Source organism: Teleopsis dalmanni, chromosome 2 (assembly GCF_002237135.1).
Source record: "Teleopsis dalmanni isolate 2A chromosome 2, ASM223713v2, whole genome shotgun sequence".
Classification (NCBI taxonomy): Eukaryota; Metazoa; Arthropoda; class Insecta; order Diptera; family Diopsidae; genus Teleopsis; species Teleopsis dalmanni.
This window is the reverse complement of record NC_051847.1, coordinates 120,464,499-120,486,427: the sequence shown is the minus strand read 5'-3', so window position 1 is coordinate 120,486,427 and position 21,929 is coordinate 120,464,499. Positions and strand designations below refer to the sequence as shown.

The 21,929-nt window shown below is 29.6% G+C and overlaps 2 protein-coding genes and 1 long non-coding RNA gene across 6 annotated transcripts; all 3 read right to left on the bottom strand.

The window, feature by feature from the left end:
• Nucleotides 1-1,025: 1,025 nt before the first annotated feature.
• Nucleotides 1,026-15,195, bottom strand: LOC119686003 (interaptin-like). 4 transcript variants are annotated; one of them, XM_038100447.1, is made up of 14 exons: nt 14,555-15,194; nt 8,473-8,633; nt 8,114-8,419; nt 6,500-6,854; nt 6,039-6,439; nt 5,696-5,983; nt 5,285-5,639; nt 4,824-5,224; nt 4,481-4,768; nt 4,070-4,424; nt 3,342-4,009; nt 2,729-3,286; nt 2,291-2,673; nt 1,026-2,235 (listed from the first exon to the last, which is right to left on the bottom strand). In XM_038100447.1, the coding sequence occupies exons 1-13, from the start codon at nt 15,036-15,038 to the stop codon at nt 2,446-2,448; spliced, it is 4,848 nt and encodes a 1,615-aa protein (XP_037956375.1). In that variant the 5' UTR covers nt 15,039-15,194; the 3' UTR covers nt 1,026-2,235; nt 2,291-2,445. The 4 variants fall into 4 exon arrangements, with proteins under 4 accessions (XP_037956375.1, XP_037956374.1, XP_037956373.1 ...); XM_038100446.1 differs by having other exon boundaries at nt 2,291-2,664; nt 3,342-4,424; nt 14,555-15,195; XM_038100445.1 differs by having other exon boundaries at nt 3,342-4,424.
• Nucleotides 10,831-12,922, bottom strand: LOC119686004. Its single transcript, XR_005252861.1, has 3 exons — nt 12,457-12,922; nt 11,069-11,222; nt 10,831-10,913 (listed from the first exon to the last, which is right to left on the bottom strand). It is a non-coding gene; the product is annotated as an uncharacterized LOC119686004 (long non-coding RNA).
• A 930-nt stretch (nt 15,196-16,125) lies between the features above and the next one.
• Nucleotides 16,126-18,590, bottom strand: LOC119686001. The gene is made up of 3 exons (XM_038100444.1): nt 17,998-18,590; nt 16,998-17,043; nt 16,126-16,936 (listed from the first exon to the last, which is right to left on the bottom strand). Exons 1-3 carry the CDS (start codon nt 18,470-18,472, stop codon nt 16,654-16,656), a joined length of 804 nt encoding a protein of 267 aa, XP_037956372.1. The 5' UTR covers nt 18,473-18,590; the 3' UTR covers nt 16,126-16,653.
• Nucleotides 18,591-21,929: the final 3,339 nt, after the last annotated feature.

The window sequence follows — 21,929 nt, the reverse complement described above, 5'->3', positions numbered from 1 at the left end:
CAAGATGCAGAAGACGACATGCGAACGATGAGAATAACACAACACATAAAGAAAGCGAAATGCAGAGAAAAATGGAGGCGTATTGTAGAGAAGGCAATGGTCTATCCTGGACTTTGATGCTAAAATGATGATGATGATGATACAAGTGCAACTCATGTTAGTTGCAGTTTAAACAATTATTAACGAATAATTAAATATAAGAAATATTTGCAAATGATATCTACCGCTGATGATAGGTTTTCGACAATTCTTGAAACAGTTGTAAGTCCAGCCAAAAGTTCAATTAATAAAAAAAAGGAATTTCGTTGTTGTGATTCACTATTGTTCCATTTTTTTTATTTTCAAATTAACCCACCAACAAATATTGTGGAGATTTTTATAAATACTATTTTATATTTTTCCTAAAAGTATGCTGCAAAAATGTTGAATTTGAGGCTGAGTGAAAAAAGAATGATATACCATATGTGTGCATATTACAGCTACTGTTTAGAGCGCAAAACCAGTCATACACGGAGGAACATGGTTCCAGCTACCTGGTTACAAACTAAACATCACTTTTTTATAAATCATTGTTAGAAGTGGTTGTATTTTTGAGCGCGCAGCAAGTTAATATAACGAACGTGATTTTATTATGATTAATATTTATTCTTTTAACATTAAATAAAATAAATTTCTTTTATTTTTTTTTTATATCAATTTTTATGAACTGCTTTTAACTGGTTTTAGTTATTTAATTATTTTATATTTGTTTGAATTTGAATTGAATATAATTTTCATAATATCGTACTTAATAAACATATAAACATATATATGAAATAATAATAAACATATATGGAAGTATGTTTACATTTTAATTTCAAAATAATACGGAACAAAATAAGTTCAATATTAAAAGTAACTTAATACTTAGATTAACAGTAATAATTATTATGGAAAAGATAAAAATGATTATAAAACATGATGTACATTTATTTCAAAATATTATATCTATAAATAAAAAAACAGAAAATCAAATAAGATCGTATTCAGAGCAAGTTAACTTCATTACATTATAGTTCTAATTTCAATTACAAGACATTCAAATAGGATATTGGATTTTGCGATTTTAATTACAACAGAATTTATTTGATTCCAAAGAATAGATAGCTTTAGGTACTCAATTTCTTCGGAATGGAGTTCAATTATTTTCTTGTTGCTGCTATGAGCCTTTGCATTGTTGTTGTTTTAAATGTATATGTCCTCTGCGTATACATAACATTTGTCTCTTTTAATAAGTTGATTGAGTAGCTATAATACTTTTATTTCGCTGATTTTTTTATTGAGAACATTTTAATTTGGAAAATTCGGGAGTATAAAACATGTTGAGTTCAGAGCGTTTAATAAATGACTTATATACGTTATGGAAAAGTTTCTGAAATAAGGTTTATTTTTTAATTTGCATTTCGTAATTTCAAGCCGTTTATGAATCCATTTAGAAATGTTTAGCGGAATGATGAACAACATTATCACTTATTTCTTCATTAGCTTAATTACAGAGATACAAAAATTGATTAGCTGAAAAATTTCAATCCATATAAATTTTGCTTCAAATAATTTTATTGCTTATTTTTCATTCCCTCTCTTTATTTATAATATTCTCTCTACTATTTTTTTAATGTCGTTATATACCACGTCAAGAAGGCACCTCGTATCTTGTGTGTAGCTATATCCACTTTTTAAGTAATTTGTTAAAATAATGCTGATTACCTAAAATAATTCAAAAAGGACACGAGAACGTTAGGTAATCATTTTTGTTGATCCTCTTCAAAAGTTTCAAATATAATATTTGATTCAGGTTCTAGTATTATTAATAATAATTCTGGTATTACAGCAGAATGCAGAAGCTTTTTTTTTTTTGAAACATACTAATTGAAATTATTTTGTTTCAATAGTAATAAAAGTTCTTTCATTTGTCTTCCAAAAGAAATAAATGTTTTCCATCTCGGAAATAGGGAAACTACTATCAATGATAATTTTTGACTCATGACCCAAAAATTCTGTATGCTTATTTTTAATTTTCTTTCCTGTCGGGTTTTTTACAATTTATCTTCAATATATCATTTATGTTCGATTAGCTGCAGACGTTTTATATGTCGAACAAAGTTGGATGAAATACTTGACGTGCACTTGAGACTTCCGTTTACAAGAAACACAACGAATGATAAAACTGTTAAATGAATTCGATGATGTTGAATGCTAATAATAGAATTTTAACATTAGCTTTCTAATCAAGAATAATTTAAAAGCTTACCGTTGATACCACTTTAAAAAATTGTGTTTAAAAATAGTCTATATTCCCAAAGTCAATTTGTATTGCTCCTGCAAGGTGTTCTGAGTTATATCTTCAATAAATGACTTATATTCCATTAAATGAAGGCCTTCAAGATGCTCTGAAGGAGAATCTCCCTATAAGAAACACTTTTCGTGAATATTTGTATTGAGTCTTTGAATTTTCTGTTTGCTTTTCTGGGATTTGCCATCAATATACCATTTATGTTCACTTGGATGTAAGCGTTTTAAATGTTTCAAAAAATTCGATGAAATACCTCTTGTACCTTTGATGGTTTTGGCATTGTCATTACAGAGAATACAACGAGCTACAATAGTGTTAGATGGGTTGGATGACTTTGATGGCTAATTAAAAGAAGTTCGATATAAATATTTGCGGAAGAAAAATTTGTAGACTTACCGTGGTTATGACCTTAAAGAAACTTTGATTAAAAATAGAATTAAAACGGGTCTGGTCTGAAGGAGAATCTTCCTCCAATGAGTCCTTTTCACCCATTTCAATATTATGTTGCTGACTTTCGTCTCTGCTTTTCTGTATATTAGCTTCAGTATGCTTTTTATTTTCAGTTGGATTCATACGTTTTGAATATTCTGAAGTAAAATCCTCTTCTAATGAAGTCTTTTCGGCCATCTCGATATTCGATTGCTGCTTTTCCTGCGTATTATCTTCAGTATGCTTCTTATGTTGAATTGAATTCAGCGATTCCAAGTGCTCTGATGTAGAATTTTCCTCTAATGAGTTGTTTTCGACCATTTCCATATTGTGTTCCTGGCTTTCCGGTTTGCGTTTGTGCATTTTATTTTCAACATATTTTTTATGTTCCATTGGATGCCGTCGTTTTAAATGTTTTATAAAGTTTGACGACACACTTTTTGTACCTTTGATGGTTTTGGCACTGTTATTACAGAGAACACAACGAGCAATAACAGTGTTAGATGGATTGGATGAATTCGATGGCTAATTAAAAGAAATTCGATATAAATATTTGTGGAAGAAACATTTGTAGGCTTACCGAGGGTATGACTTTAAAGAAACCTTGATTAAAAATAGAGCTAAGATTGGTCTGCTCTGTAAGAGAATCTTCCTCTAATATGCGTTTTTCACTCATTTCAATATTGTGTTGCTGGTTTTCTTTTGTGTTTTTCTGTGTATTTTCTTCAATTGGTTTCAGGCGTTCTGAATATTCTGAAATAAAATCTTCCGCTAATAAAGTCTTTTTGGCCATCTCAATAACCTGTTGCTGGCTTTTCTGCATACTATCTTTAGGATACTTCTTATGTTCAATTGAATTCAGCGATTCCTTATTATATTCGACATCTTTTTTATGTTCAATTGGATTCAGGCGTTCTAAAGGAGAATCCTCCTTTGATGAGGTCTTTTCGCCCATCTCAATATTGGATTGTCGTCTTTCCTTCGTGCTATTCTCAGTATGCTTTTTATGTTTAATTGAGCTTAGCCTTTCTAAATGCTCTGAAAGACACTTTTCATTTAATGAGTCCTTCTCGGCCATTTCAATATTGTGTTGCTGGCTTTCCTCTCTGCTTTTCTGCGTATTATCATTAGCATGGCTTTCATGTTCAACTGGATTAAGGTGTTCTAAATGCTCTGAAGGAGAATTCTCTAATAATGAGTTATTTTCGCCCATCTCAATATTGGACTGCTGGTTTTCCTGGGTAGTACCTTCAGTATGGGTTTTATGTTCAATTGTATTCAGCCGATCTAAATGCTGTGAAATAGTACCTTTCTCAAATAAATCCTTTTCGCCCACCTCCATATTGTGTTGCTGGCTTTCCAGTTTGCGTTTTTGTGCTCTACCTTCAATATATTTTTTATGTTTAATTGGGTGTAATCGTTCTGAACACTCTGAAAGAAAATCTTCCCCTAATAAGTCATTTTCGGAAATGTCAGTATTAACTTGTTGGGTTTTTCGTATTTTATCTTCAACATATTTTTTATGTTCAATTGGATGTAAACGCTTTAAATGTATAACAAAATTTGATGAAACACCTTTCGTACCTTTGATGAGTTTGGTATTATCATTACAAAGAACACAACGAGCAACAATAGCGTTAGGTGAACTGGTTGATATCGAAGGCTTAATAACAGAAGTTTAATACAAATAATAGTGATATAAAAAATATAAAAGCATACCGTTGTTATTCTTTCGAAGAAATTGTGATTAAATATGGAATTTGGAAAAGTCCGCTTTTTTGGTGGACCTTTCGCTTTGTCATTGGCAATATTGTGTTGCTGGCTCTTCAGCTTGCTTTTCTGTTCCTTATCTTCAGTATATTTTTTATATTCCATTGGATGCAGTCGTTTTAAATGTTTAATGAAATTTGATGTAATACCTTTTGTAGCTTTGATGATTTTGGTACTATCATTACAGAGAACACAACGAGCAATAACAGTGTTAGATGGGTTGGATGACTTTGATAACTGAATAAAAGAAATTCGATATAAATATTTGTGGAAGAAACATTTGTAAACTTACCGTAGGTATAAACTTAAAGAAACTTTCATTAAAAATAGAATTAGGAAAAGTCTGCTTTGAAGGAGAATCTTCCCTCAAGGAGTCCTCTTTACCCGTTTCAATATTGTGTTTCTGGTTTTCTTCTCTGCTTTTCTGCGTACTATCTTCAGTATGCTTCTTATGTTCAATTGAATTCCGCCTCTCTAAATGCTCTGAAAGACACTTTTCATTTAATGAGTCCTTCTCGGCCATTTCAATATTGTGTTGCTGGCTTTCCTCTCTGCTTTTCTGGGTATTATCATTAGCATGGCTTTCATGTTCAACTGGATTAAGGTGTTCTAAATGCTCTGAAGAAGAATTCTCTAATAATGAGTTATTTTCGCCCATCTCAATATTGGACTGCTGGTTTTCCTGGGTAGTACCTTTAGTATGGGATTTATGTTCAATTGTATTCAGCCGATCTAAATGCTGTGAAATAGTACCTTTCTCAAATAAATCCTTTTCGCCCACCTCCATATTGTGTTGCTGGCTTTCCAGTTTGCGTTTTTGTGCTCTACCTTCAATATATTTTTTATGTTTAATTGGGTGTAATCGTTCTGAACGTTCTGAAAGAAAATCTTCCCCTAATAAGTCATTTTCGGAAATGTCAGTATTATCTTGCTGGGATTTTCGTATTTTATCTTCAACATATTTTTTATGTTCAATTGGATGTAAACGCTTTAAATGCATAACAAAATTTGATGAAACACCTTTTGTACCTTTGATGAGTTTGGTATTATCATTACAAAGAACACAGCGGGCAATAATAGTGTTAGATGTATTGGTTGATATCGAAGGCTTAATAACAGAAGTTTAATACAAATAATAGTGATATAAAAAATATAAAAGCATACCGTTGTTATTCTTTCGAAGAAATTGTGATTAAATATGGAATTTGGAAAAGTCAGCTTTTTTGGTGGACCTTTCGCTTTGTCATTGGCAATATTGTGTTGCTGGCTCCTCAGCTTGCTTTTCTGTTCCTTATCTTCAGTATATTTTTTATATTCCATTGGATGCAGTCGTTTTAAATGTTTAATGAAATTTGATGTAATACCTTTTGTAGCTTTGATGATTTTGGTACTATCATTACAGAGAACACAACGAGCAATAACAGTGTTAGATGGGTTGGATGACTTTGATAACTGAATAAAAGAAATTCGATATAAATATTTGTGGAAGAAACATTTGTAAACTTACCGTAGGTATAAATTTAAAGAAACTTTCATTAAAAATAGAATTAGGAAAAGTATGCTTTGAAGGAAAATCTTCCCTCAAGGAGTCCTCTTTACCCGTTTCAATATTGTGTTTCTGGTTTTCTTCTCTGCTTTTCTGCGTACTATCTTCAGTATGCTTCTTATGTTCAATTGAATTCAGTCTCTCTAAATGCTCTGAAAGACACTTTTCATTTAATGAGTCCTTCTCGGCCATTTCAATATTGTGTTGCTGGCTTTCCTCTCTGCTTTTCTGGGTATTATCATTAGCATGGCTTTTATGTTCAACTGGATTAAGGTGTTCTAAATGCTCTGAAGGAGAATTCTCTAATAATGAGTTATTTTCGCCCATCTCAATATTGGACTGCTGGTTTTCCTGGGTAGTACCTTTAATATGGGATTTATGTTCAATTGTATTCAGCCGATCTAAATGCTGTGAAATAGTACCTTTCTCAAATAAATCCCTTTCACCCACCTCCATATTGTGTTGCTGGCTTTCCAGTTTGCGTTTTTGTGCTCTACCTTCAATATATTTTTTATGTTTAATTGGGTGTAATCGTTCTGAACGTTCTGAAAGAAAATCTTCCCCTAATAAGTCATTTTCGGAAATGTCAGTATTATCTTGCTGGGATTTTCGTATTTTATCTTCAACATATTTTTTATGTTCAATTGGATGTAAACGCTTTAAATGCATAACAAAATTTGATGAAACACCTTTTGTACCTTTGATGAGTTTGGTATTATCATTACAAAGAACACAGCGGGCAATAATAGTGTTAGATGTATTGGTTGATGTTGAAGGCTTAATAACAGAAGTTTAATATAAATAATAGTGATATAAAAAATAAAAAAGCATACCGTTGTTATTCTTTCGAAGAAATTGTGATTAAATATGGAATTTGGAAAAATCCGCTTTTTTGGTGGACCTTTCGGTTTGTCATTGGCAATATTGTGTTGCTGGCTTTTCAGGTTGCTTTTCTGTTCTTTATCTTCAGTATATTTTTTATATTCCATTGGATGCAGTCGTTTTAAATGTCTTATGAAATTTGATGAAATACCTTTTGCAGATTTGATGATTTTGTTACTGTCTTTACACAGAATACAAGGAGCCGTAACAGCTTTAGATGGATTGGATGATGTCGAAGACTTAATAAAAAAATTTATTTAAGTAATATTGTAAATAAAATTTAAAAGCTTACCATTGGTAAAAGTTCGAAGAAATTGTGATTAAAAACAGAAGTTGGAAAAGGCCAGTCAGAACGATAATTTGTTTTTGTAGAGTTTTTGTGAATCTTCACACTAGAGTGTTGGCTTTCTTTCTTGCTCTTCTGCGCTTTATCTTCAATATTATTTTTATGTGAAAATGATTGCAGACATTTTAATTGTTCTGAAGAAGAATCTCCTCTGAAAAAAAATCTTCCTGAGTAGGAGAATCGTCTTGTGAAAAGTCTCTTTCATTAATGTCAACACTGAGCTGTTGATTTTTTTGCTCGCTCTTGTTTGTTTTTTCTTCAACATATTTTTTATGTTTTATTGGATTCATCCTTTTAAAACGCTTTGCACGTGAATTATTTTCTGAAGAAGAGTCTTCCTCTGAAGAAGAGACTTCCTCTGAAGAAGAGTCTTCCTCTGAATAAGAGTCTTCCTCTGAAGAAGAGTCTTCCTCTGAAGAAGAGTCTTCCTCTAAAAAAGAGCCTTCCTCTAAAGAAGAGCCTTTCTCTAAAGAATAATCCTCCTCTAAAGAAGTCTTTTCCTCTAAAGAAGAGTCTTCCTCTGAAGAAGAGTCTTTCTCTGAAGAATCCGTTTCGTTAATGTCAGTATTATTTTGCTGGATTTTGCGTATTTTATCTTCAACATATTTTTTATATTCAATTGGATGTAAACGCTTTAAATGTATAACAAAATTTGATGAAACACCTTTAGTGCCTTTTATGAGTTTGGTATTATCATTACAAAGAACACAGCGGGCAATAATAGTGTTAGATGTATTGGTTGATGTGGAAGGCTTAATAACAGAATTTTAATACAAATAATAGTGATATAAAAAATATAAAAGCATACCATTGTTATCGTTTCAAAGAAATTGTAATTAAAAATGGAACTAGTTCTTCTTTTTGAGGAATTTGTGGTCGTGTCATTGTCAGTGTTGAGATGCTGGCTTTCCCGCTGGCTTTTTTGCTGATTTTCTTGTTGCAAATTCAATGATTTATTTTGAATATATTTGTTATATTCAATTGGATGTCGACGTTGTAAATGTGTTACGAAATTCGACGTAACACCTTTTGCACCCCTTATGATTTTGTTGCTGTCTTTACATAGCACACAACGAGCAATAGTACTTCCAGATCGGTTTGATGATGCTGATGGCTACATATCCAAAACTTTGTAAAAATATTTGTGTAAAATATTTGAAAGCTTACCGTTGGCATCAATTCGAAGAAATTGCAATCAAAAACGGACGTAATACAAGTCTGTTTAGAAAGATGGTTTGTAGAGTCATTCTTGCCAATCTCAATGTTGTTTCGTTGGCTTATCTCTATTGGATCCAGTGGCCAAATTTCCATGCCTTCAAATTCAATTCCTTTAAACATTTTGATTTATTATACTATATAATTTAATTCACTTAATTCTTAAAACAAACTTGACAATGTCGCTTATTAAGATGCACACAGAATTCATATTCGCGATTATTCACACAAATATGCATTTTTTGAACAAAAACAAAATTCGTCTTCTAAATCTTTATGACTTTACTTTCAATATTTAAATACAAGTGTCAGATATAGTTGCTATAGAGAGTAGTTATTGTAGATTTTGGACGAGAGCCCAGTAAATAGCGATTGGTTTTGCGAACTTCTAAGACACTTAAAAGTGTTCTGAATGTACAAAAATATGTTTTAGTCAGTAATTAACAGTTTTTAGTGGTGTTGTACGCGATGAATAAATAATTTATTTATCAGTACTGTTTTGCCTTTGAGACAATGAATTTATTTCATTTAAGAAATTAATTTATAATAAATTGATTACTATATTTATATAAGGTACTATATTTATGTCGAAATCGTAAATAAATTTGTATTGGCTAAGCTAATTTATAAATAATTGTAAATTGATCAATATGGTTGAATGGGTTAGTATCACATACAAATATAGCATAAGCTAAATGAACAGCAGAACCAAATTATTTAAGTTAATACCATAGATTTTAATAAGATGAATAAAGAAAGAATTGTACAGTATAGCACAAAATTACTAACACTGTAAATATGAAACAAAATTATTCAAATAATATTTATCTTTGCTTGTTGTGAGTGATATTTTTCTATCTACGTTTATACGAAGAGCTTAGCAATAAACCTCCCGCTTTAGTGAATAAAAGAAACAAATATTTCGAGAGCTGTTGCTCGAAAGTATATATTATATTATAAAATAATATTATATATAATACGTATTTTTGTTATAACTGGTCTATTTGTTGATGATCTGTACTTCTTCAAAATTTGGAGTATGGTTCATCATAGATCAATGATGATCCATAAGCTGTCAAAAAACAAATTTAGGATGAGAATCGCTGGTCACAAATACCACATAAAGAGCAGATCAACTCCCAATGATCAAAACAGAAATGAACAAAAAAACAGTACTAGCGAGCTATTGCTCTATAATGAACCATACTCCAAATTTAGATAAGCACAGATCATCAACAAAGAACCAAATTATAGACATAGACTAATGCTGGATATGTAACACATAATTGATGTTTAGGACAATCAGATAATGAACTACAAAAAAAAAAAAACGGAGAAGATCTTGAACAAATCTACAGGTCAAAGGAAATTATTAATCAAAGGAAAAAATTTAATATATAATTAATAAATTTAAAAAGATAATTTTCGCTTTTGTAAAATATTTCTTAAAACCTAACTCTTTCTTTAACCTCTGATTTGATCTGCCTAATTCTTATACCACGTAATTTTTATAAAATGGGTCCAATGAAAGTAATACAAGATATGATATTTTGCGACTTAATATATGTATGCTAATATTATTCTAAAGTAGCAAAAAATGTTTTTCGATTATTTATTTTATATTGACTCTTTCTATTCCTGATGTTTTGTAAAAATTCGAAATAATGAATTAAAATAATTTATGTATTTATATGAATTTAGATTTCTTAGTATATCTAAGAACTATCTATATCTTAGTATTTGATGATAGTACACCTAAATTATCTCACTATTTTTCATTAAATAGAAAAACTTAAGGAATGAACAACAGGTAGTTTGGGACATTAGAATGAGCAGTACTGATATATTTGGTTCTTTTTTTTATTTATTTACAAACATTTGGGCAAACACCCGCATAGGAGAACTTACTAATGGACAATGAGTTTAAAGCTCTGAGAAAAACAACATATGTGCTTCGGTGCTGCTGCTATTTTTACATTAGCATATTATTGGACTGCAGTGCAACGGTCTCGCTGTCTATGGTATGTCGGGCAAATGATGCGCTTTATTAGCTACATGAAGGAAGTGGATCATTTTCGTTGCAGTGCAGTAACTTTACAGTATAGAAGTGATTGTAATTGCAATTGTAAGTAAAAATTATGTTTTTAAATGTACTTGTTTTAACATAAATTTATTTTATATTTATATTGATACAAAAGTATAATAATAAATAAATTATACATATTTAATATTATACGACTGAGTAATAAAAATTTAACTAAACATTACTTAAAAATATTTTAAAAATAAATAAATACTTTAACTACGTTTGTACACTATTATTTTTATATATTTGTTTTTAAAAATCCGAAAGCCTCTCCTCATTTCAAGATCGAATTTTTCGAAATCCATTCCTGGACCGTAGACAGCAACAAAAAAAAAATTTTTTTTAATTAAATTTCTTATTTCAAACTAACAAACAGGAGCAACACGAATGTTGAATATGCACACACTAGTGGTGGTGACACTACTGCATACTAGTATTGATTATAAAGAATGGATTACTTACAGAACACAATTTCTTTAAAAAATTTTAGAGATTTAACTGGACATTTTTTCTGGCGGCCATCCCAATTTATGAAAGGCAGAGTGTTTTCTAAAAAGAAGTGAGGCAGTGCTTTTCTTACTGGAGTAGCACCCACAATGGAGCGAACGTATTCGACCTGTAATTAAATAATGAACTCAGTATTATAAAATAAATATAAAATACTTGAAACACTCAATGAACATATCAACCAAATCATCGTGTGAGTACTGTAGTAAAATATTGTCTGCAGATTTAATGTCCTCAAAACATTTGAAAGGTAAAATTTTTAAATTTAATGATTTTGGAATGAGTTTCATCTTCAATTTATTCAGAACCACACTATGAGTTGTCAAAGTGTTTTTTATAGCTGAAATATCTGCTTTTAACTCATTAAAAAAATTTTTTTGATCTTCGTTTTCAATGTTTATCAACAAAAAAAAATGAATAAATTAAGTACGTACGAATAAAAAAATAGTAAATGTAATATTGTTGTTAATAAAGAATTGTTAGAAATGAGTTTATTTCGAACATTCTTTGAAAAAACCATAAGTTTCGCTTACGAAAGGTCGAGGGAGAGTGTCACAAAGAAACATTCTCATAGAAGAACGTCTGTTTTCAGAATCAGGAAAATTGTGAGACGCTATTATATTTTGCCTTTCAGCAAGGCACGTTCAAAGACATATTCTTAGAATCCTCACATTTCCGCATAACTCTTTATATATCATAAAAAAAAACTTTAAAACACAATTTTAAAAACAATACATATATCATATCATGTTAATATGTGACAACAGACTTCTTAAAATTTTAGCATCTTAGCTCAAACGCATCCTTGAGTTATTTGAGCATTTAACATAGGGTAATGTTGGCAATGAAGATGAAGAAGTTGCTACTTTGAGCAACAAAACATAGTGGCAATAATTGATGAGAACAAAAAACCATTATGATAGTGATAGTAAATTTAACGCATTCCGTGCTTTGTAGTCTCAACTATCCAAAAAACAGGTCCATTATGTCGTGCAAGCTCAATAGAAAGCACACTTTAAGAATATTTATTCGTTGGAAATATTACATAGGGAAAGTAGTACTTTTTACAGATGAATGAATATTGGAAATATTAAGTAGAGAAATTTAGGGTACCTATCCTTGTGACGGTTGGAATGATATCCAAGGAAATAATAATTAAAGACAATTTAAATAATATACAAAATACAAAAAAAAAAGGGAAGCAAACAAGATTAGTTTATTTAGATAAGTCGTTGGAAGACAGTAAAGCTATGCATTTTCTTTTTAGTTGATAAAAAATAATATATAAGGTCAGATATCCAATATTATAAGTTGTAAGGATTGATATGAATAAAAGCACTTACATTTTGGCTAAAATATGAATAGTACTTTTACTAGTATTATAACAATACCACAGTCTAATTTTACAGTTTCCTACTCTGGTTGCGCTTTTAACTGCAAACAATTTTTAATGTTTTTGAAGTATACTTTTGTTGAAAAGACCACTTGTACAAGTCGACACGTTTAGACCAGATATCATTCACATGCTTAGGAAATTGTTAGTAGCATCTCTATTTATCCATCCATTCCTTGAAATCTTTAATAATACAGTACGGTCTTTTAATTGCTTTTACACTCTATGGTTTCTAGAACAATACTTTTAGAAGCAATAGTACTCATGATACAGATACACAAACTGTTATTATTGACTTTTGCTGGAATCCATCCAGAAAGATGTGAATTATTTTCGATTTACTGAAACTTGATAAGTGAAAGCTAATAACGTACAAAATGAGACCAAAAACTTTAAAATAAAAGAAGTACTTACCTTTCACAATATTTAAATAATAACATCAACCTGGAATATGCACATAAGTGTTATTTTATATTAATAAAATATCATTTTAAACGATTTTTATTATTTGTTTCATAACTTACAAAAATATTATAATTTTACGTTTAAATCATAATTGACTTTCACACACAAACTTTTATACCACAAATAAAAAACACATGATTTTCACTTTCATTTTTAAAAATTAAATATTTGTTCTTTTTGATCATAATTAGACTGCCAGCGAAATAATTTATACTAAATAATATTTTAATTTTTTAAAGTATCGTTCTTTTTTTTTTTATAAATTCAATAGCATTTTAATTGGTATTATATGCAATAAGATAGGACATAATATTACGATAATATTCAAGAGCATACAATGCATCATTTGGAGATTTTCGATCACTGCACAAGACAACAACCAAAACAGTAACATATTTTATTAAGAAAAAATATGCAATATTAAATCACAATTAATGCATGAAAAAAGGTATGAATGTAAGCATATTCACATTTCGATTTGCCTACAAAAAGCGCGGTGCAGACTATCATTTTTGAATGTCATTCAAGTTGCGATCTCTCTTGCTCAAATATATTCTAGCGACCGAACTTGAACATGCTAACATTCAAGAGTTGCCATTCAAGTAAAATTTTTGAATAATAAGGGTGTTTGCGCACGCTGTAAGTGTGTTAGTGCAACCACGCAAAAATATGCTCTTGAATAACAAATACAAGTTTTTGGATGACAGACTACCATTCAAAACATGTTGGTGAGCACACCAATATGTTGGTTGCGTGTCATTCAAAGGTGCAGACTATAATTTTTGAATTTTCTCTCTTGAATGACACTCAAAAATGATAGTCTGTACCACATTTCTACACACCAAATGCAAAAAGCAAGAATAATCAACCCAACAAAAGACTATTAATGAGAAAGAATACTAAATGTAAAGACGACTTACAATGGAAGATATAAAATCTAACAAATTTCTAATTGCTCAGAGGTTTATATGCTACTTTTTCCATTAAATTACTTATTATTAGTAATTATAATTACACATTTAATATAGCAACTCAATTATCAATTATAATTACTCTGTATTTAATAATTGAATTTTTCAATCATAATTACAGTTGAATTCTACTTACTCAATTACCAATTAAAATTACCCTGTAATTAGTAATTAGGGGTTATCTAGTGACAAAGGTCATTACTGCACAACTCTGCTTGTTTTCTTAATTACAAGATCGTGTTATATTTTAGAATTATGCTTAACTAAATGAAATTCCATTTTAAAATTTTCTGTAATTCTGTACCGATATACCGGTAAGTAAAAAAGTTTTTATAATAAGTTTCTTTAACTCAATGATAGATTATAAATACTGATATATTAATTGGTCAAATCAAATTATTTTACATATTGATCAATTATAAAGTTTGAAAATGTACCGAAAGATTACTATCCTTCATATATACGTTTTTGAAATTCCTATTTGTGTCTAACATACACAAATATTCCTTCTGCAGTTCAGATATTGCTAATATGACTGTTAAAGTAAATCATTGCTTCGAACATATTATATTCTACTAATTTGTGGCAATCTTATTTATATAATATATATACCTTTATTACTCTCTTCCACATTTTGTACATCTTCTATGTTTTGAAATTCCTCGATCTTAGGAATTACTTTTAAATCAAGTTGTTCTGCGTCAGTTTCAGTTGCTTTCGCTAAACTCATTTCAGAATCTTCTACAGCGACTATACTGACATCATTTTCCTGACGGATTTGATTTTGTCCACATACTTGCCTGAACAGGCGCTTCGATTCCTTTACTTTTTTATGAAAATCGTAAGTAATTTGTAGTTCTAAACCACAGTTTTTACATAGTTGATAGGGAGCGTTAATATCGGCCAACAAATCGATTTCTGTACAAATCTTGAAAACATCTTTATATGTTAAACTTTTATCCTCGTCGCAAATTTTGTCGACATCTAATATATCTGCACTGGGGGGTAATTGCAGACAGACGCGACAATATAAATGAATATTTTCCATTTCAAATATATTACAATGTGATTCATTATGTTCGTCTTTAATATCCATTAGAACACAATTTCTAATTTTGTTTAAAGTGTTTTGTTTTTAAACTTTGTTTATATTTGTTTCAAACTACACAACTAACATCTTCACATAATAAACGCGCCACAACAGCTGTTTCAAATAACTTAATGGCGTTGCCACCTTATTATTTATGTCATTGTAAATAAAAGGACTTCTGTGGATAAATCGGAACGAAATGGCAAAATCTCTTTGTCATACGATTTTTAAACGAATATTTAATTAATTGCGATTTGATTCATTCATTATAAAATAGAGGACATTATTTAATTGACAATTGATTGTAATTTATAATTATATAAGAAAAATTCATTTTTCGATTACATATTTTGAATGGAAAGTAGAAATATTGAAATAGTATGTTTGTATTTTAGTATATTTTTAAAACTGAAAAGATGCAAATTTTGATATATAATTTTTAAAAAAAAAGCTTAAATTATTCTCTTTAAAAATATTTAAATTTCAAATTGTTCATTTGCGCGGCATTGGTGCTTTCACTTTACATAGAGCTGTTCCATGAAAATCTGTGTGAAGAGCGTAATTTGGCACTTTATTTGTGTTACACTGCAGTTTGTACTTTACTTGAGTTTTACTACGAGTAGTTCGTGGAACAGACCTATTATCAATTTACAATTTATTGTTTATCAACTTTTTATTGCCATTTACTATATATTTTTCCTATTATTATTAGTATAATGTTTGTATATCATACATTACAACACTGAGAAAAGTTAGCAAATTAACAAGTGTATTTATTATTTAATAATTCGATGATTGCAATTAAAAACAAATTCATTTTTAATCAAGTGAATTTTTGGATTGACCATATAGCTGTTTGGATACCGTCAAATACGTAGTGGTCTTTTGGAGACAGTTATTGGTTTGTTGGACTGCAAGTATCAGTATTTTCTATTACTCTCTTCTCTATTTAAAATGGAACAATCAAAATTTTTAATTATAATAAATTTAAGAATGTAATAATTATAATTTCATAGACATGTTTATTTAGTCCAGTTAATGATATTCAGTATTATTTTTTTACCTTCAATAATATAACAGAAAATTTCATGATTACAGAGTTTTTTTAGTCAAAAAAATTGGTATTTTTTTCGTTTCTGTATTAAATACTATCAGTAATACAATAATAAGAATAATTGAATTTTTTTATAATGCATTATGGTCTTTAGTAGTGCTGTTCATATTCGAATATTTTAAAAACCGAAATTATCCGGTTAGTCGGATAGCAACGAAGTCTCCGGAGTAAAAAATAAATTCGAATTTTTTGTAAATACGAAGTTTTCGAATATCTGGATTTGCGATTATTATTCGCAATGAAGTTATTCAGAGACTCCGTGAGCATAAAATGCAAATGGACGTGCATCACGTAAATAAACCCCATTTTTTTAGGGATGATTGAATTTGTCTTTCCTTTAACTTTTGCTCAAAAAGTCTCCGAATAATTGAACTGTGAATAATATCCGGATATTCGAACACTCCGGATTTACAAAAAATCCGATTTTTCTTTCAACTCAGGAGATTTCGTTTACTATTCGATTAATGGAATTCTCCGAATAATTCATAAAACCAAATACGAACAGTTCTAGTCTTTAGGTTTGATTTTCGATGCGGGTAAAGTATCGATTCTTATGTTACCACTTCTGGATACACGTACTAATCGCCAAACTCCGTAAATCAATGCTCGAAGCCTGTGTCTTTTGCGGTTATTAAACATCCAGTTGATAAAATAACCATGTTTATTTAGGACATCTATTGCCATCTTTTTAGAAACGGGGTCAGTACAATTCAAATTTGCAAAAATGTCTTTACCGACATTATATGGATTCGTCTCTTGCCTTTCCGTTCTATACAGTCTAATTTTAGTTCTATAATGTAAAAAAATTTTTGTAAATTTGAGATCAATCAAAGTTTTGTTCGCCCACAAACCTTCCTTGTCCGTGACATACTTGTGAATTGTTATTCATGTTGAGCCCTGATAAATGAATGAATTAATTAATTTTTGTATTGGATTTCTTATAAGAAAAATTTTTTTTTTAAATATACTTAATTAAAGTAGTAATACCAAAAACCGTATTTATGTTATATTTTATAAAATAAAGGCTCTGCGGTGATTTAACCCATCAACTAAAAAGTACAATGAGCTCGTTCTCTTTTAATCATTCTATATAACTTTTAAGTTAACTAATTTTGAACGTATTAAGCAGTAAACGAAAAAAAACTATACATGATTAAATATAGTGTACTGTGTTATATTTCTATTACATGCAATACAGTGTACTGAATGAAAAAGTGTTAGTTTGTGTTTAGAATTTAAGCAACCAAATAACATCATATTGAAGCTTTTTCTATTAGATAAACAATGTTACCATAGAGAAAAGATGATTTTAATTGAAGATTTTAATGAGAGTGCTCTGACTAACATAACAGATTTATTTGGAGTAAAGTTGGAGTAAATATGTATTTTACTTTTCTTAAATAAATTCATTTCTGTAGTTATGAAATAATAATAATGTCTATTCTAAGCTAAGACACGGTAGCAAAATGGGCCTATAGGCCTAAGTGGATTTCCCTGGGATCGCCGATATAACCAACTTAACCTAAATTAAGATAGCAATAAATTGGATTTAGTAATAATTGATCAATGTATAACTGTAATGAATACGAACAATAGAGCGATCCAATTTAATTTGGCACATATCAACATTAGCCCATTCAACGCATAGACTGTACATATTGACTAATTCCACAAGATTGCTAATTTTAGAAAAATAGTAGCAAGAAGGCAGTGAAACAACACCTAGAAAGCCCATGCACAATATATGTGCAGTTATGAACTTATTAATATCCTAGAACCCTTATAGTAATATTAAATAACAATTAAATATATAACATTTAAACGATTAATGGAAACGTTTGATATATATACCTTCTTCAGACTTTTCCATACTATTAAATTCTTCCGCATTTTGAATTTGATCAACTTCACAGTCTTGAGAAAAGTCTTCCGTATCAATCGGTTCTTTTTTAACTTTAGCTAAATTTATATCATTTACTGGTGCATCATCGCTAGTCATCTCGGCTTCATTTCCTTGTTCGATTTCATTTTGTTTTTTTATATGTATCAATAGGCTTTTGGCTTCCTTTATTTTTCTATGAAAATCATAAACCATTTGCAGTTCTAAACCGCAGCTTTTGCATACTCTACAGGGAAGTGTAAAATCGGCCAATAAATCAATGTCTGTGCAAATCTTAAAAACTTCCTTATATGTTATATTTTCATCCTCGTCGTATACTGTATTGACGTCTAATATATCCGTACTTCGCGGCATTTGTAGACATACGCGACAATATAAATGAATCTTTTCCATATCAATTGAAATATCGAATTCATTATTTTCCATTTTAATATCCAATACAAAAATATTTGTAATTTAACACGGTGTTTCCTTAAACTATATTCAATCCTTTAAAACTATAAAATGTCAAAAACTTTTCTTAAAATGTATACATCAAAAAATCAAAACAAAACGACAGCGTTGCCATCTTATTTGTTTAAACTATGTATATTTTTTGATATACTATGATAAAATGTTTTTCGTATACTTTGCATAAATAAACAGTAGGGAGAAAAGCAGATTACATACACAGTACGAAAAAAAAAGTTATATATAAATAAAATATTATAAAGAAGCTCTTTTGTAAACTATAAAAAGGCTGCAATATTAGGTCCACCAAGTTCCCATGGATAAATCGGAACGAAATTGAAAATAATACGACGTACGACTTTTAGTGGATATATAATTAATTGTAATTTATTTTTTAAGTAATTATTATGATATAAGACAAGAGCTTCTCGTAGTAAAACTCAAGTAAAATACAAGTAAAGTAAACTGAGAGCGTAACACAAATAAAGTGCCAAATGTCGTTCCTTACACAGATTTTGATGGAATAGCTTTGTGTAAAGTCTAGTGAGAACACCAGTACCGCGCAAATAACCAATACAAAAATTTAAATTCAAACCAAAACAGCTGATTCAGACATCACACAAATTGCACTTGAAATAAAATGTACGAGTAAAGTCTGTGTGACATTTTCAAATTTCGACTGGGATATTATATGGTGTTTATATTGGCCGAAAATGGCTCATTTTGAATGAGCCATTTGAAAGTGTTTACATTCGTTGTAATTCGTTTGTTCTCATTTTAAACAGCTGATTTTTCAACTAATCTATTGATTTGATTTTTGGCATGTGCCAAAAAAATGTTGCATGAAGGTTAAATATGCCTTTAAACCTTACAATATAAATTTAAAACATTAAAAACAGTTAAAAATCTTCGATTAATTAGTTTTTGGGAAGTAGAAGTTCTAAAAACAGATGCATCGTTTTCAAGAAAATGCAACCACCAAACATATGTGTACCTTTTTTTGTAAATATGTCAAAAACAGCTTTTTCAATCTGTCAAAATGGCATGAAGTGTTTTTATTTAGGGTATGTTCAATGTATTCCTTTGCATTCCTTTGCATAATTTTTAAATTATAATGAAATACGAATTATTGAATTATACGTATAGTGCTAGTATAAAATTCATTTGAGTATAAAGTGATTAAAGTGTGATTTAATATAAAATTTTTATGTAATTTCACATATAATTAACATAGAAAATTATAAAAGTGGTTCGGAATACAATTTATATATAAATATATTGTTATAGTAGAATATTTTTATGCTGAACGACGATCAGTAAGAAATTGCACTATCACAGATTATTGTTTTTTCATTAAAAACATGGATAATATGTTAAAAAAATAAAAGAATTAATTTTTCATGGAAAAGAAAAGAGTTCTTATAGGCTATTCGTCATACAATAATGCATGTATGTGAGTAGCATATAAGGTCGCATACAATAAACAAAAATAGGATTACGATTAATGCCTACTGCAATGACCGTTCGTGCAATACCTATTTGTTTGTAGATAATTTCAGAGGAGTTGTTGAGGTGTTGACCTCAAATAAAACCATACAGCACACAATTATTCAAAGCCTTGATTGACAAGTTTTTATTTAACGTAAAGTCGATTCTTGCACTTCATGCGTATTTTACTACAACATTTGATATCATTGTATCATAACTCATTATTGATACTGGTAATGATGTCCTAACCGTTTCGGAACACGTAATATTTTTTTGTATGTATACATTACAACCTTTTTAATATTATCATTATTTTTAAAATTTAAAATTTTTAAGATCATTTGTTGAACAGAGCTGGAGCCGAACGGTATCAAAATGTTACATTCATATGCAAGTAATTATGTATATATGAGTATTTATATATATGTGTTCATCTTAACGTATGTATAATAGTTTTAAAATAAAACAAATAACTTTTTTTTCATAATTTACTAAATTAGCTAAATTTTTTTCATTAATATTTTTTTCAGATACGAAGCTCAAATCAATTTTGAGCAATTTTTTGAATTTTTGCTGTTTTGGCAGTATCCTTCACAATAAGAACGGCCGTGTCACAAAACCGAGTAGACCGCAATACGTAAGTTTTTCAGTTTTCTATATATAAATTCAATATTTCATTTAAACCATATTTATATAAATAACTTTTTTACAGTATCTAAAGAGTATAAACCAAGAAAATAGAAGCGCCAGAACTACCGGCAGAAACACCAAAATTAACAAAACCAACTGCATTGGAAAAATTAGTTTCAAAGTCATCAGAAGAAGACTGTTTTGATTTATTATATTAACGTTGAAGTTATACCTATCGGTACCAACTTGAAAGAAGAGTGGCGTACTTCCCGCTCTGTAACTGGGTACTACAGGGCATCGTAGCATCAATGAATTTTCTCGACGCTTATGAACTGATTCTATTGATGATAAATAATATTCATGTAATAAATAATATAATTCTATTGTTAAATTCAGATATTTTTAAATCAACTTGTTGCTATGAACACTTTTACTTTTAAATTATATATGCTCTATGTGGTAATCATTAATATGCACTTCTCAATATTGTTTAGTTATGTATTTAAGATATGAAAACCGCAAATATTTCCATGAGTATTTCGAGAAATGAAAATTGAAAAGATTAAAAGTTAATTAAAAAAAGATCAAGCTTGTCAGTCATATAGATCATATGTATACAATATATAGGTCACATTTACATAAAATACAACAACAAAAGAGCAATATAGTGTGTTGAAAGGTCATTTGTATATAATGGTCGTATAATTATAACATCATTATGATGAAATTGTAAATCTTATATCGATTTTACTATATTAATATTTCAAAAGTGATATTTGCGATGGGATTTTCAACTCTCAGCCTACAGGGAGGAATTGATTTATACTCAAACTCAGTCAACTTGACTTTTTTCTACTTTTTCCACTCTTTGTAGTGTAGACAATTAAACAGAACTTTTCAAGTTTTGTTAGGTTCTAAACTGCGTGAAACTTTCCCGTCAGCTGTCAGAGTTCCACAAAATTCCCGTATTAGGCCCCTAGCTTTTTATTGGTTTTACTTCTAACATTCCTATTCCTTCCCGTAACGTTGAGCAGATTTGTTTTGTCTATGATTGAGTGATTTACGTTAAGCCTATATATCGGCGCAAAATTAACTCGCACCTTAATTCTCTTGTCAGGTATTACAAAATTTGAAAATCGAACCCAACACCTCAAAAAATTTTGGTAATTGCCTTTCTTGGAGGATATCGCAACCGTCCTAGGGGCTACATTTTCGAATTGAAGGCTCTGCTATTGGCCTTATCGATAGGCTGAATTACTTGAAATTGATTTTTACTCCTAAACACAATTGACTTTACAAATGCTCTGCGTCGATA

Excerpts from the sequence above, each read along its gene's own strand:
- LOC119686003 (XM_038100445.1), bottom strand. The coding sequence starts at position 15,038 with ATGGATATTAAAGACGAACATAATGAATCACATTGTAATATATTTGAA. Across the intron at positions 6,440-6,499 it reads AAGGGATTTATTTGAGAAAG|GTACTACCCAGGAAAACCAG; the intron begins GTACTATTTCAC and ends CCCATATTAAAG. Across the intron at positions 4,769-4,823 it reads TCTTTAAGTTTATACCTACG|TTATCAAAGTCATCCAACCC; the intron begins GTAAGTTTACAA and ends TCTTTTATTCAG.
- LOC119686001 (XM_038100444.1), bottom strand. The coding sequence starts at position 18,472 with ATGGAAAATAATGAATTCGATATTTCAATTGATATGGAAAAGATTCAT. Across the intron at positions 17,044-17,997 it reads TATGGAAAAGTCTGAAGAAG|GGCTCAACATGAATAACAAT; the intron begins GTATATATATCA and ends TTCATTTATCAG. Across the intron at positions 16,937-16,997 it reads GTATGTCACGGACAAGGAAG|AACTAAAATTAGACTGTATA; the intron begins GTTTGTGGGCGA and ends TTTACATTATAG.